General features: G+C 36.0%; 1 protein-coding gene across 1 annotated transcript in view; it reads left to right on the top strand.

The window, feature by feature from the left end:
- Positions 1–17,291, top strand: part of LOC306847544 (RNA-binding motif, single-stranded-interacting protein 3-like) — a gene marked incomplete at its 5' end in the record, with an annotated part of 59,383 nt that overhangs the window by 36,441 nt on the left and 5,651 nt on the right. The window contains 7 exons of the mRNA XM_079381534.1: positions 6,548–6,705; positions 8,547–8,626; positions 10,299–10,402; positions 13,211–13,254; positions 13,964–14,060; positions 15,802–15,849; positions 16,836–16,952. Of these exons, the coding sequence (XP_079237660.1) occupies positions 6,548–6,705; positions 8,547–8,626; positions 10,299–10,402; positions 13,211–13,254; positions 13,964–14,060; positions 15,802–15,849; positions 16,836–16,952 (648 nt within the window). The remainder of the gene's footprint in view (positions 1–6,547; positions 6,706–8,546; positions 8,627–10,298; positions 10,403–13,210; positions 13,255–13,963; positions 14,061–15,801; positions 15,850–16,835; positions 16,953–17,291) is intronic.

Here is a 17,291-nt window from a genome sequence, read left to right as displayed (position 1 = left end):
AAGTCAACTTTCATCCACACCAGATTATTGCTGATGAAATCAGCTCTCGTTCAACATCAAACATTAGGTATTCGGCATACACAAAGTACATACCTTAATTTTATATACTACATGGGTTAATGCATCGATTAACATCTTACCTTCTAAATAATCACACAAAGCATGTGAAACTAAGCAATAGTGATCGGGAGAAATTAGACATCAAAAGATTACAACAATACCATAGATTCGAATAACACAGCAAGCTTAATTACATTTCATGAAATACAACCTGAATATATATTGCTTTAATAGCAACAGCAATTATAATTTGTCCTTTTTTAAATACTTCAGCAAAGATTTGAGTCTCTTTGTCTGTTAATAAGAAGAAAAGGTGCGTTTCCTTTGGAATGTGAGGAGGAGAGAGGAGAGTTGTGTGACACATGAGACTATCACGTTTGGGGAGAAATGTGAGGTCATGGGAATTTCACTTTCGTGGAGATCTGGTGTTTTGCTTAGCTCGGACGTCGGTTGTAAAACCATCTCTCCTGGTTGATACAATCATTGAATTACATGTTAAGCAGTCAGGAGGTCGTGTCCAGATCCAGAGGTCTTTGTCCTGTTTCTGGTTGAATTATGTTTAAGTGATAAGAAACAACCGTGAAGTCCTGTTTTAACTACATTCCAGATTTTTTTCACACATATATCCTTTGTTATAGGGGTCTCATGAGACGTTAAGGAGAGCAGGGCTGGATGCTTGGGCGTGGTGCTGGTCGTTAATTAATTTTACTGCCACAGATAGTGAAAAGAGCTAATTTCTCCAGAATGTGCTGTCCTGTTAATAGGTCTGTGTGTGTTTTCTTGTTTCAACAAAGTTCTACAATGATATTTCCCCTCATTTTAAATTATTATTATCCAATGAAAGGTTAGATTTTTGTGAATTTTTAAAAATAAAAGATCAAAAGGATTAACAATGCAGATTAATTTTCACAGCCGCCTTTGATCATATTTACCAAGGGTGCCGATATTTTTGGCCATAACTGTGTGTGTATATGTGTGTGTGTATGTGTATATATATATATACATATATATATTATTGTTGGCAACTAGTTGAAAGAATTAAGTATGTTTTTGTATTTAAGTTTATTTCAGTTTATGCTTTTTTCATGTAGCAAATGTTTTATGGTTTTATTTTTTGGTTGTTGAATTTTATTTAATTTTTCTACTAGCTCGCACAATGAAAACCATTAGATTAGTGCTCTAAAGCTTAAGTGACAGTTGTTCAATATTCATGTGAAGTGCCTCCTCTGTGAGCGTAATAAACACTGCACTTCATCTCTCTCTGTCTCTCGTTAGTATTTGACAGGCGAGTCGGGTGTTAATTAGTTTGTCTGAGAGATTCCTGACACACGGTTGACGTGAGACTCTAAACGCATCGGAGGAGCTGAGCTCTGGTTCTCACGCTGTCTCTTCACACACAGAGCTTTAGTTTGCGATGGATGTGGCGCTCATGTAAACGATGCTTTCTGAATCTGCCGTATGTAAACACAGTCTGATGATTCTGAGAGTCAGAGTGTGTTTCTGTCTCGTATTTGGCATCACACTGTGCTGGAGCTGTAATTAGACCAGCGAGGCAGGGGAACCGTCCCATAATGCAGCTGTCTCCTCTGGTACCCACAACTCCCTCTGTTTGCCCTTCAGAACTCACCGTCTGTTCCTGAGCCAGAAGACATCAGGGGAAAAGAAAACTTGTTGGGAATTGGAGAAAGTCAATAACTTTGAAAGTTTTTTTTGTTATTTAGAGAAATGCACACTGATGAGTCTAGGGCCTATGAAATCAGTCTTTTTTTTTTTTTTTTCCAAACTCTGTTTTTACATTTCAATTTTTCTGGATTGCATTTTTTTCCATTTTAGTTTTTCTAGACTTTGTTTTAGTAGTAAAAAAAAAACATTAGTAAGTAAAAGACATGCCTAATGTATTGAAATCATAAAATTTACGCAATTTCAAAAGTTTAATAAAAATTTAATTTTTAGGGCCCTATGAAATAAATTTTATTTGATCCCAAATTCTATTTCATATTTTTTCAAGTTCTGTTCCCCATATACATTTTTCTGGATTCTTTTTTTTATTTTATGGTTTATTGAAAACATGAACTCATAACAACAATTTATTTACATGTATAATAAAAATGACATTTTTAGGGCTCTATGAAATACATTTTATTTTCTCAAATTCCATTTTATTATTATTATTATTTTACCAAATTGTTTTTTTATTTTTTCTGGATTACATTTTAATGGTTAAATGAAACTTTATTAATCAAAAAGCTTGATTGATCAAAAAAACCTTTACTTATTTATTACAATAATATGATTTTTTGGTAACACTTTCTATGAAGCCCGTATTTATAATACATTATAAATCCTTATACTAGGGTGACAGTTAACAGGTTAAAAAAAAAGTTTCAATAATTATTTTATTAGTAGTAGTGGTAGTTAGATTGGTATTACATTTTACTGTACAGTAGTAATATATTTCTGTCACAATTTCTTTGAGGTTAACTGAAATTTTGATATTTTTTCATTCACAGTTAGAGCAGGAACATGCATGAGAAATATCAATAGTCTGTTCTGATTTCATATTGTCTTTTTCTGCACTATTCTCAGGTGTGACCAATCATATGATAATGAGATGCTAATCAATTGTAAATTTCCTCGATCACCTGAATGGCAGCATGACCCAGCGTTCATTAGGCCTGTGGCTGTGCTGAGATTTGTATTTATTCCCATGATGCTCTGTGTGAATTATGCATCACTGTGGCACACTGTAAACAATCAGCAAGTAGCGTGAGCTTCTAAAACCATAACTATACTGGAGTATTTTGCATTGATTGTAAAGCTGAGACAGTTATTTTAGTAATTTAGTAAGTAATTAGTGAGTCTCAATAGTAAAGACTCTGCTAGACAGGAAAAATATAGAGTATAAATGTGTCTTATGCTTCGTCTGCATTCTTCTAATTAACTGTTGCCGTCTGACTCCAATTAGTGTAATTACAGCAGCAAGGGCTTCTGGGTAACTGAGAGACTAATCTGAGTGAAAGACGTAGAGGTTTCTAAAGGTGCTGTTTACAGAAGCGTCTCTTCATGAGAAGAACACGGAGAGTTTAACAGAGAGAGAGAGAATTAGAGGAAATGAAAGCAGGAGAGATGAGATTGAGCGTTTAAACTCACATTAACCTCTGATTAGAGTAGATTTCAGTCATGCTCAGATTCATTATTACATTACGTCATTTTCAACAGCAGACACACACAGACACACGAATCTGAGCATCTGAAAGCCCATATGTGTGGAGACCGAGTGTGTGTTTACACAACAGGATGAAACACACACACACAGCCGGTGTATCCTGTGCCAGTCACGCCATCTTTCCAACACAATCACATTGACAACCCAGGCTCACTTGAAATATGTGCCTTATTTATTTATGTATTTTTTCCATATACATTTTTCTGGATTCTGTTTTTTTTTATATATATATATATATATATATATATATATATATATATATATATATATATATATATATATATATTTCTGAACTCTATTTTAATAGTTTATTGAAGAAATGAACTCAGTTTACCAACAATTTATTTTTGCATGAACACAAACCTTTTTAGGGCCCTATGGAATACATTTTGTTCTTTTCTCAAATTCCATTTTATTTTATTTTTTACCAAATAGTTTTCTTTTTTGAATTTTTCTGGATTCCATTATAATGGTTAAATGAAACTTTATTAATCAAAAAGCATGATTGATCAATCAAATTCATTAAAAACATGTATTTATTTATTTAAATAATAATTTTATTTTTTCAGAAATTCTGTTATGTAATCAAAAAACGTTATCGATTAAATGAATCTTTTAATCAAATGAATATAATTTTTGGCAAACAAAGTGCTGTACAACTTTACTGTTATTAGAACACTGAAGAAACTAAAAATCTAATTTTATTTAAGTTTAAATAATTATTTTATTATTAGTAGTAGTAGTTATATTGGTATTACATTCTACTGTAAAATAGTAATATATTTGTCACAATTTATTCAAGGTTAACTAAACGTTTTTGATAGGGCCCAATAAATAATTCACAGTTAGATCAGGAATATGCATGAGAAATATCAATAGAGTCTGTTCTGACTGAGTGTGTCTGACTGAGAATGAAACACACACAAACAGTCGGTGTATCCTGTGCCAGTCATGCCATCTTTCCAACACAATCACATTGATAACCCAGGCTCATTCGAAATACGTGCCTCTAAATACATTTCTGCAGCACCGGGTACATATTGGGTTGGTTCTTAATTAAAAAATCCGATGAGTGTGGATGCTTTATCGTGCTGGAAATATCCCATACACCAAACCCAACCCTAAACCTAGTGTTGACAAATGCATAAGTGATATAAATATGCAGTATGATTGTTGCGTTTCAGTAGCCAAAGCTTGTTGCGAGTTTTTGACCATATTCCTCAACATTAGCTCACTTTCGTCTAGGAATAGTAAAATCAAAATGCTAAAAACAACAAAAAAAGAAAGTGTTACCTACAGCATTCATTGGATCTTACTCTTTCAACTCTTAGTATGTTTCTTAGTAATAAAAGTGCTTGCAGCGGGATCACGTAGTTTACATGGAAACAGCATTCTAGCATTTAACATTCTAATTCTGCTTCCAAGGAAATAAGACAGTTGGCCTCTATGAAGATACGTGTTTCAGATCATGTCAAGAATTTGGGTGTTATAATGGATTCAGCTTTAGTTTTAGATAAACGGGTTACTAGTGTTGTGAAGGCTTCGTTTTATCAACTAAGAATTATTTCTAAACTGAAATCAGTTCTCTCTTTTAAGGACCGGGAGACCTGTTATTCATGCTTTTGTATCTTCACGCATTGATTACTGTAATTCTCTAAATATAGGTATTTCACAGGGTCAATTATCTCATCTTCAATTAGTACAAAATGCTGCTGCCAGACTTTTGACTCGCACAAAGAAGAGAGAGAGAATTACCCCAGTTTTGGTTTCTTTACACTGGTTGCCTGTAAAATTTAGAATTCAATTTAAGGTTTTGTTGATGCTCTTTAAAGCATTGCAAGGCATTGCCCCTAAATATATTGTATAAATAAAAGGAACATGAGATCTTCGAGTCAGATAATTCTTTATATTCCTAAAACTAGATTAAAATCAAAGGGTGATCAAATTCTCGATTAAGGAACCCTCTTCCAATGCATATTAAATCTTCCCCATCTGAGGATGCTTTTAAGGCTAGATTGAAATTGTATCTTTTTAGTATAGCTTTTAGACTTGATTAGGGTGCAGGATTTAACTTTTAATGTTGAATTTTTTTTTTTTTTTTTGTGACTGGATTTAATGTAGGGCCCTATGGTTTCTGCAATGCGGAAAATGCAAAATGGAATTTACTGTATAATGCAGAAAATCGCAGAATTTGTCAAATTTTTAATTAACCAAAAGTAGGTCATTACACTTAAATCACAATATAGATCAGGATCTGTAAATATTAAGCCGTTTAAATATGAATCCTGCATGTTTTACGTGTTTCTATGTGAATAAATGGCGCAGATGCGCAGTTTTGTTTATTACACAGAACTGTAAAGGTATTCACAGCAATCCTTCAAAATAAAAGTCCAGTTTAACTTAAAGACATTGTGCCAGGAATATATTACTATTGTTCAGTAGAATGTACATAGACGACTACTACTACTAAAATTAATCAAACTTTTTTTTTGAGAATAATCACACATTTCTTCCATGTTTTAATTTTAATAGTAAATCCCCTTTGTTTGCCAAAAAATAGTTTGCTTAATTTTAAATAATTAAAAGATAAATAAAATAAAGTGTATGCTTTCATTTGATAACCCGAAAAAGTGTAAATACACAACAACACATTTTAACAATAAATATGAATAAATTAAGTTTTATGCATTCAAACAGTTAGACATGCTACAACACATAATTTAATAACAATAAAACATATGGAGAGAAAAAAATAAAACATTTCATAGAGCCCTAAGCATGCAATTTTTATAAAACCTTTAATAAATTGATGTGACATTGTATAAGTTTCAAGATTTTAATTAATTAGACATGCTTTTTGATTATATAAATTTAATTGAATCATTAGAAAGGAGTCGAGAAAAATTTTAATGGAAAAAAACGGAATTTGCGAAAAAATAAAAAGTCCTATTAATGACGCTGGAAAGCACTTTGGTCAAAGGCAGTTGTTTTAAATGTGCTATATAAATAAAATTTGTGTTGTATTGCATTAACTCTGTATAACCAGACAGCTATGACCTCGGCAGAGAACTTCCCTCTGTATTCCTGCGCCTTGACCATTAATTGTGTATAGCGGGACAGGTGTCCCCTTACTTCTCAGTGTGAGAAATACAATGTGTGGCGTGTGAATGCGTGAGGCTCGAGAGCTCAGTAGATTGAAGTGTGTAAGTAACCTGACGGATCTGTGTGTGTGTGTGTGTGTGTGTGTGTGTTTGTCTGTAGCAGCAGGAGCAGGACCCCACTAACCTGTACCTGTCTAATCTGCCCGTCTCTGTGGAGGACCAGGAGCTGGAGATGCTGCTCAGACCCTTCGGTCACGTGATCTCCACGCGGATCTTACGGGACGCCAGCGGCGCGAGCAGAGGTGTCGGCTTCGCCAGGTGTGTGTGTGTTCACTGAGTGTTTAACATACTTTAGAGAAGTCAAGTGTGTGTGCTCTTCATTTCAACAGCTGCAGCTTATGAATGACTACGTTTACATTTTGGGGAAGTCGTGGCCTAATGGTTAGAAAGTCAGACTCGTAATCCAAAGGTTGTGGGTTCGAGTCTCGGGCTGGCAGGGATTGTAGGTGGGGGAGTGAATGTCCAGGCTCTCTCCACCCTCAATACCACGACTGAGGTGCCCTTGAGCAAGGCACCGAACCCCCAACTGCTCCCCGGGCGCCGCAGTATAAATGGCTGCCCACTGCTCCAGGTGTGTGTTCACGGTGTGTGTGTGTGTATGTTCACTGCTGTGTGTGTGTGTTCACGGTGTGTGTGTGTTCACTGCTGTGTGTGTGTGTTCACTGCTGTGTGTGTGCACTTTGGATGGGTTAAATGCAGAGCATGAATTCCGAGTATGGGTCACCATACTTGGCCGTATGTAACTTCACTCACTTCACTTCACTACATGCGCACGAATAATGCGATTATTTCCAATAATCAGAGTAAGGACTTAATCACATTTTGATGTTTACACTCCCGTTAACATGCAATTATTACTCGCTAAGAATTGTGGTTAATTTTTTACTGCCATTATTCACATACCCCACTACACAGCACAAATGATGGACTCAGAAAGAGCAGGTGTGTTACTGGCTGCTGTTTTAATTTATTTACATCTAACGCATAATGATTTTGTATGGCTGTATTCCACGCTTTTTCAGCGCCATAGAAATGTGATGGAATTTATTTGCCGTCGTGTTCTACTCGCCGTTTCTGGATGAGGGTAAGGAACAGAGACTACTGGCAGCTAGTTGTGTTTTCACCAGAATTCGATGCTTTCTTCCCCGCCATCGTGTCTTATGCTGCCTTCACATGCTGTCGGAATTATCGTAAATATGAGTTTCTTAGTCAGAAATTTGACGTGAATGGCCTTAGAGAGGCCTTATATGGCCAATTTCCGACTAGGAAACTCATATTTACGATAATTCTGATAGCACGTGAATGCAGCATAATCTCCGTATTATTACAGGTGCGTGTTACATTATTCATGTATGTCACAAGCGCATGCGCACTTTGGTCAGAGCAGAAATACTGCGATTAAGGTGTTTACATGCCTGTATATTTAGATTAAAATCGGCATACGCCACCTATGTTAATACGATTATGCTTGCTGTGATTATGAGCTTAATCGCATTATTTAAATCGAAGTATTGCGCTTACGTGAGGTAAAGATTAATTGCAATATTGTCAAAATCTCATTATAATCGCATTTAGAGGGTCCATGTAAACGCACTCATTGTTAAGAACAATTAATATTCAGAGCCTCAGGACACAATGTTTTTGCGCAGACGGTCATTTTCTGAATTTTATGAAGACTGCAAAATAAAACTCGGTGTGGATTTATTGTTATTTATATTAATGAGTAAGTTGTAAAAATATAAAACATATGCATATTTAAATAATTACTTCTTATTATTATTATTTTAAATAAGTATTATTTTTGTTTTCTCAGTGTTATCACTGTGCCAATAAACCTTCACATTTCAAGGTCTAAAACATACACAGATGCATTCATTTTATTTTATTTATTCTTTTTATTTTAAATGTTACATTTTAATTGTAAACACTGGAATTCATGTGTAAATTCTTCTTTAAAAATATATTTTTTTTAAATCACACAAGCCATATAATGAAATCAGTGCTCTACTGTAAGTGTTTTAAAACCTGCTGTTTTCCTGCTGTGGTTTCGCTTGTATTTGTGTGTGTTTTATTCCAGTTGTGTGTGTGCTGTTCTTCAGGATGGAGTCCACAGAGAAATGTGAAGTTGTCATACAGCATTTAAATGGGAAATATCTCAAGACTGCAGCAGGAACCCCAGGTAGAGCTGTGAGCGCTGTGTTCACTACAAACAGAGAAACGCTCAGCACCCTGTTTTGGTAATATTGCTAAGATCTTTCATAGCTCATGAAGTTCTTGGTTTCTTAAGTGTCAGCTTTGTCTCAGGTTTCTCGTTAGGTTTGTTATGAGAAACGAGAGCTAAATGAGTCGCTAGCTGTCACCGAGTACGAGTGTAGAGCAGCTCAGATGATCTGATGAGAAACAGATGAGATTGTATTGAGATGTTTTACATTTACATTTAGTCACTTGGCAGACGCTTTTATCCAAAGCGACTTACAATTGGGAATACAAGAAGCAAAGAGGCAATCAGACAGGAAGTGCTCGTAACACCAAGCCTCAGTCATTGTTCAAATAAGTACAAGCTAGTAAGGGAAGGAGAGAAAGATAGCGGGAAAGAGAGAGATTAAGTTTTTTTTTTTTTTTAGTTTAGGATGAAGTCAAGTACTGCTGAAAGAGATGAGTTTTCAGTTGTTGCTTGAAGATTGACAGGGATCCAGCACTCCGGATAGGGGTTTTGATAGCAGACGTGTTTCCTGTCTTCAGCGTTCAGTCTGATTGAGATGAACAGCATTGCATCAATCAGAACTGAGTTCAGGCTGGACAGGAAGTGATGATTATTCAACAGGAAGCGTTAGTCAAATCAGCCCATGTGTTTTGTTTAAGGTTTTTCACTCATCTGTCTGTTAGAAAGTGGAAGGAAGTTTATAAACATTTAATCTATCTATCGTTCTGGTCTATCTATCTATCTATCTATCTATCTATCTATCTATCTATCTATCTATCTATCTATCTATCTATCTATCTATCTATCTATCTATCTATCTATCTATCTATCTATCTATCTATCTGACTATTTCTATCTGTCTATCTATCTATCTATCTAAATGTCTGTCTGTCGTTCTGTCTGTCTGTGTCTGTCGTTCTGTCTGTCTGTCGTTTTGTCTGTCGTTCTGTCTGTCGTTCTGTCTGTCGTTCTGTCTGTCGTTCTGTCTGTCGTTCTGTCTGTCTGTCGTTCTGTCTGTCTGTCGTTCTGTCTGTCTGTCTGTCTGTCTGTCGTTCTGTCTGTCTGTCGTTCTGTCTGTCTGTCGTTCTGTCTGTCTGTCGTTCTGTCTGTCGTTCTGTCTGTCTGTCGTTCTGTCTGTCTGTCTGTCGTTCTGTCTGTCGTTCTGTCTGTCTGTCGTTCTGTCTGTCGTTCTGTCTGTCTGTCGTTCTGTCTGTCTGTCGTTCTGTCTGTCTGTCGTTCTGTCTGTCTGTCGTTCTGTCTGTCGTTCTGTCTGTCTGTCGGTCTGTCTGTCTGTCGTTCTGTCTGTCGTTCTGTCTGTCTGTCGTTCTGTCTGTCTGTCGTTCTGTCTGTCGTTCTGTCTGTCGTTCTGTCTGTCTGTCTGTCTGTCTGTCTGTCTGTCGTTCTGTCTGTCTGGCTGTCGTTCTGTCTGTCTGTCTGTCGTTCTGTCTGTCTGTCGTTCTGTCTGTCTGTCGTTCTATCTATCGTTCTATCTATCATTCTATCTACCTATTGTTCTATTGTTCTCTGTCTATCTTTCTTTTCTCATTATCTCTGTCTATTCTGTGTGTAGTTTTATTAGTGAAATGGACAGATGGAGAGATGTGTGTGTGTGTTTGCTGTAGTTTCAGTCTCTGGTGTTTGTCTGTAGGTCCGTCTGAACCGCTGCTGTGTAAGTTTGCTGACGGCGGTCAGAAGAAGAGACAAACTCAGAGTAAATATCCACAGAATGGCCAAGCGTGGAGGGAAGGAGAGGTAAGATCACACACACAGAGTGAGTCATTTACAGAAAATCAGGCTCATCATCATCGTGTCATGTCACTCTAATGCAGCACAGACACACCATGAACATCAGCAGACAGCTGCTCTTCATCTTCAAAAATGCTTAAATGTGTTTTTTATATATTATTTTTATTATATTATATATTACATATATTAGTTTTTATTATATATTATTATATTTTTATTATATTATTATATTTTTAGATATACAAAAAGAACTATTCTTTTTATATATCTAAAAAATATCTACATATATATATATATATATATATATATAACATTTAAATTTGTCTTAAATTTTGATCACTTTAATGTCTTTAATTTTGACTTATATAAAAATATTATATAAGTATATTATATAAAATTTTATATACAAATATTACTTACTAGTAAAAAAGTAAATCAAAATTTTTGTCCTAACCATTTGATCATTTGTTTGTTTTTAAGAGAATAAAATTAAAAAATTTCCAAAACACAGATCTAATGAAAATATAAATATTAAAGGGCATATTGAAGGTTAGAGACTCCAGTGAGTCGATGTATAGAAAAATACTGTAGGAACTAGATTTTCTTTAAAATATACTTTAAAATACGCTATTAAGGCTTCTGGAGTCGTTTTTGTGAGAGAATTTTACTTCCGCATCTGAAACGAACCAAAACCGGAAGTGACGCATCAAAAGGGAGAGCGCTCCATTTAAACCACAGCAAAACAATGGATCGCAGACAGATCGGATGCTGAGGAAATGTTAAATGTGTATTTACACTCGTATGATGGACCACAGATAAAATGATGAGCCTGCTGTGCAGCCAAGAGAGCAGGACAGGCCAGGATTAGACAGAACAACGGTCAGAGAAGACTAATTGAGTTGATGTGAGGAGAACAGGGCAGAAAGAGGAGCAGGTCTAGTGGACATGACAGTGCTGTGTTCTCCTGGAGCCTGTGGTGACCTGCAGTATTCCTCTCTCAGACGGCATATGCTGGGAGAAGCAAACACAAGTTTAGATCACATTCACTGCTGACCATGCTTTTCCACTTGGCCTCCATCACATCTGTTAAGTTACACAGCACCGCGGTGTTTGAAGCAGATGCATTAGTGAAGTCCCGTCTCTTCATCTGCACTAACGCACCGAGGCCCGGAAGATACCGTCCTATTTCTTGTTAGGAAACCTGTGGACTCGATGTCCTGACAGGCAACCTCCACAAACACAATCATTTACCATGACAATGATAAATTGAAATAAAAATAACTACTGAAAACACACTGACTCGCGCAGAGCAGAGTGCGGCACACGACTCCCTTATGTGACGTAATATGACATGATGTTGAAAAAAAAGCTGTTTTTGAGAACTGTCCAGGAAAGCCTCACTTTTTTATCTAAATGTGTGCCCTCGCGTCTTGTAAAACATTGCCAAATCCTGCATTAACGGTTCATGTGGTATTTTCATACAAGGTTATATATTCATTTGAAAAAAATTTTTAACCTGCAATATGCACTTTAAATACTACGATATTACTATTAAAATTTTACTTTTGGAGTTGTCTATTTGAGAAAGAACATTTTTGTTCATTAAATATTAGTTTTGTAAATAAATTAATAGGGAGGAAACATAAGATGTAAATTATTTGTTTACAAATGTACAAATATACATATAACCTATAGCTCTTTTAAATCAAAGCATTAAGACGTTTAGTCCATCTTTTTGTTTCTTTTTTGTGTCAAACTGTGTTGCCCCACCCATGGTCCAGAATCCTTCTACACATGTATATTAATCATCATGTATGTTCTGATTGGCTGTGATTTTGTTTGTTTAAGCAGAATTTTCACTCACAGTGTTGAGAGGCACATTGGGCCCTGGCACCCGGCACAAGGCGCAGCGCAAGTGTTTTTGCTAGTTTCAGCCCGACGCAGTTCTCCTTTTCCCGTCCTGCACCGCGTTGTTTAAATAGCAAATGCATTTGTGCGCTCATGGGCGTGCTGGTCTAGAAAAGAGGTGTGTTCAGGCGCATTGTTGGCACGTTGCTATTTTGAGGCAGCAGAAACAGACTGCGCCATAGACCAACAGTCTAAAGTCAATATATATTTAAAGAGCGCGTTAGAAGAAAATGCGCCTCTGGGCGGGTCCACAACGTGCGTTCACTTTGCTTATTACACACAGGAGCACACAAACATGCCAAATATTAAAAATGAAAGGATTACAGTGTAAAAGAATATTATTGTGTAGGCTACATAAAAATGTCATACATGTTATAATGGATAGTCATTGCCTGTATCAGAATTAGGCTACCTATTTGCTCGTGCATGAGCAGATCTGTTTGCTCTCTGGAGACGGTTCAGTCTGTGCCTTAAAATTCCGCTGTTTAAATAGCAAATTCGCCATGGCGCGTGTGCAACTCGCTCTTAAAGGGAATGGGAGATGAGACTCTGATTGGTTTATTGCACGTTACGCCCAAAAAACTCATTAAGAGAATAGGGACAACCTGTTTATACCATGCACCCGGGCGGGCCCAACCGTTTTCCCATCCTTAAACTAGCAAAAGTGGATTCGGACACGCCCTGAGTGCACTTGCGCCGTGCGCTTTAGACCATGTGCTTAGATTGTTACTGCCCATAGACATTGGATGCATCTGGTTATGATAGTTTCAAACTCATGATCATAAACTCATATAATCAGTGTCTCTCTCTCATATGATGGAGTGATGGAGTGTCTGAGGGTTTGGACCCTCAGATCTGATGAAATCTGCTAATAACACATCTCTGTCTCTCTGTGTGTCTCTGCAGATGGGAATGACACTCACATACGACCCTGCTGTCATGCAGAACGGGTACGTCTCTCTCTCTCACACACACACACACACACACACACACACACACACAGACAGGAGGAAACATAGTCTCTCCCAGTGTTCTGCTTGCAGGAAATCCCTCACTTCCTGTTTCCTGTGTCTGTCTCCTAATAAAACATCCTGTCTGATAAGAGATCAGAGCAACACGGCTCTGATTATTTAGTCTCATCACAGCGCCACCTGCAGGATACACACACACACACACTGTCATGTGTGCTGAAGTGTGTGAACGCAACATTTAAACATGCACTGTCATTTCAGTTGAATATATTTTCACCCATTATTCATTTACATACAGTGACAAAAATACAGTAATATGACTTTTTTTTTTGTAAATTCAGTTAAATCACAGTAACTGAATTAAAAACATATATATACATGTTCTTAATTCAGTTATAATTCAGTCATTATATTTTTCCTCACCCTCATGTAATTCAGAGATCTTTTATTTTTATATTTTTGTTTTCATTTTAATTTTGAAGTTTATTTTATTTATTTTTATTTTCTTCAAAAATTCTTCAAATGTCTATATAGTTTTAATTATTTTAAGTTTTGTTTGTTAACTGTGTGTGTATATGTGTGTATGTACATATACATATATATATATATATATATGTATGTGTATATGTATATATGTGTTTTTATCATTATCAATGTCATTAATATATAAATCTCTGTCTCTGTGCAGGTTCTACTCTTCTCCGTACAGCATCACTGCTAACCGGATGATCACACAAGCATCCATCACTCCGTTCATCACCACTTCACCCGTCTCTACATATCAGGTGAGTGTGTGTGTGTGTGTGTGTGTGTGTGATTTCAGTATCAGACCATCAGAGCAGCTCATGAATGAATGAGTCTACAGCGCTGATCTGGAAACTCGTCTGAGTGCGTTTAATGAATATGAACCATTAACCCCGTCAGGGACAGACACCTTCATCTCCACAGCATCTCCACAGGTGAAGAATCGACTGTCTCTGGGTTCAATTGTTGCTCTGACAGCCGAGTTGTACAGGAGATTTCATTAACAAATGAGAGAACGAGAGAGTTCCTGTCACAAAGAGAGAGCTGTAGGTCTGATTTAAAGGGTGTGTGTGTGTGTGTGTGTGAGAGAGAGAGATCCATCACTCTCAGATTGATTCATCCATATCAGAGCAGAGGAGAGGAGCATCATCTTCATCACTGTCTTCTCTTCACTAAGATCAGTTCACACCAAGCACAGATTTAGCACTATATGACGCCTTTCATTCTGTTTCCTGTGGCTGTGCATGAAAATTATATGTGCATATATGAATATATTTTTATACTACAGCTCTAATATGGTTCTAGGTCAATGTATATATGAATTAATTACTGCTGTTTGATTTGCTTTTGCATTTTCATCAATTCAGAGTCAAATTTTTAATATTTTGTTTTGATGTTAATTTTTAGCAGCAAGAATTCAGAAAACATCACATTCTTGAGAGATGTTTTGGTTTTGTTTCATTTCATTTACATTAATTTCTATAGCATATTTAAAAAACAACTCATTTATCAAAAGGCTTCACGTTGTAAAACAATTTAATAATGACAATTTTTAAATGATTATTAATAAATTTAATTATATATGTTTTATTTTAGCATCGATATACTGTTACAATTTCTATTCATATTTTGAATTCATTGTTATTTTTATATTTTCATTTTTCATTTTAATTTTAGTAGCAGCTGGTAATGTTTTTGTAAATGTCTATATAGTTTTGATCAATTTGACTTCAGTTTTGATTGTTTTATATTGGGATTGATTTTCTGTATAGCTCCCATATAGTTGTTTTATATGGGAGCTGTCAATCAAGAACTAGTGGACCAATGATGACGCTTAAGCCCGCCCTGATTTACATGAAACTCTAACCGCAAGATTTGAAAAAAAACAGTAGCAGAATGTGGTAACATTCAAGATTGAAAGGAAAAACAGCATAAGCAAACAAAATTAAAAATACAAGCAGAAAATATATGAGCACAAAAAAACTGAAATATAACCAAGTAAAAAAATGATTTTGTATGCAAGTTGGATCATTTTGCATAAATATTTCAATATGATTTTAAATGTGATTAATCTTTTGGTTCATGCTTATTATTTTTTTTAAATGTGTTATTTATTTTATTGATTTGTTCTTATTATTTTTCAGTCCGTGGCCATTGTTTACTATCTGAAAACTTTGCTTTAATTTTGTGCACTATTTTTATTTGCGTTTTAAAATTTTGGTTTCATGCTTTTTTTTTTTTTTCGTGATCACAATACTTTAGGTGGAAAATTTATTCCATGGTTTTAATACATCAAGGTAAAAAAAATTAAATGGGAAATGTTGCTAAAATGTTTTTTTTTGTTTTGTTTGTTTTTTGTTTTTACTTCAGTTAATGTTGATTTAATTTATGTATTTTAATGCTTGTACTTTTAGTTAGCGATAATAACCCTTTAATGTGCCGTGTGTGGACAGTGTTTATGGCTTATGAATGCTGGATGAGGCTGTTTGTTGTTCCTCTCAGGTTCAGAGCACAGCATGGATGCCACAGCAGTATGTGATGCAGCCGACAGTAAGTGACCTCCTGTCCTTTCCTCTCTCTACAACTATTTACAGACACAAGCCTTAAAGGTACAGTAGCAGAAATAGCTTTGTTAATTGCACTAGAAAGGCTGAAAATGATCATGAAAAACTAATGACCGTGGAAAAATGTTTCTTGCTCAGTCCGACTGATTCTGAGAAAACTTGAATTGCTAAATTGCATATGCTAAAAGTTTCACAAATGCATTTCAGAGTTTAGCAGAGGCAATATCTGTGTGACAATATCCCAGTAATATGAGTTTGTGCAGCTTTCTGAGAGCATTCTATTTCTGTATAGTTTTAGACTTGAGTTAGTTAGCTGCTGATTCAGTCTCATATACACTCCTATAACATGCTCCTCGTGCTGTTTCTCGAGCGTGTGCTGTGTTAAAGTCATTGATTGAGTTCAGTCACTGAAATGAAACCAGACAGACGGATCACTTCAGATCAGCCACACAATATGGAATCAGCCAACCATAACCCACGGTTATATGACATTCGCTAAATCAATATCAGTGTGTTCTGTGCTGAAGTTTCATTTATTTTTACACAACACAAACTCGTCGACTTGACCATTACACTTTCTGGAGACTGGGTTCATGTGGATGTAGACGTCCTTTATTTCTACAGGAAGAACACACTGGTTTTCCACTTACAAAATTTCTAAAAATCCTTAAAACTATAGATTTACATGAAGCAACACTGCTTATGGTGACTTGTTTTCAGACATCAAACTTGTGTTTTGCATTGTGAGATTTTAACTTGTTTTGGCTTGCTTATACTTATTTGAAACCTGCCTGTACAGAAAAGCTAATTACAGAATCTATAAAAACAAGTCATTTATTGTGCAGTTGTGCTTCTCAAGTAAATGTATCATTTTTTAGATATCTTAACTGCAAAACAAGACAAGTCTTTTTTTTGCATTGAGTAAGTAAGTAAATGTTAAATATGTGTATGTTTTCTGTGTCTGTGATCTAGAGCTGGACTGATGAGCGTTCCCTACAGACACACAGCACTGTATCAGTGCCTGCAGCGGCCGTAATGACTCCACTAACACATCAGATGAGTCAGCTGACTCTGGGAACTTCTGCTAATGTGGGTTTATATGTTGTCTGTTCTGATTTCACATTTACTCAACACTAAATATCACAAGAACATCAACTGTGTTTAATCACTGTACTGTGTCAGATGGTATGAGTGGATTTTGCCCAGATTAATATATTTCAAACTTAGTACCAGAGTATTTACCAGACTATAGGGAAAGGGAAGTGGTGTGTAGCCAAGTATGGTGACCCATACTCGGAATTTGTGCTCTGCATTTAACCCATCCAAGTGCACACACAGTAGTGAACACACACCTGAATGCTGCTGCGCCCGGGGAGCAGTTGGGTGTTCGGTGCCTTGCTCAAGGATCTCGTGGTATTGAGGGTGGAG

The sequence above is a fragment of the Barbus barbus genome (genome assembly GCF_936440315.1).
Source record: "Barbus barbus genome assembly, chromosome: 27".
Taxonomy (NCBI): Eukaryota; Metazoa; Chordata; class Actinopteri; order Cypriniformes; family Cyprinidae; genus Barbus; species Barbus barbus.
Note: the sequence above shows the minus strand (reverse complement) of the source record. Positions and strands in the feature narration are given on the sequence as shown.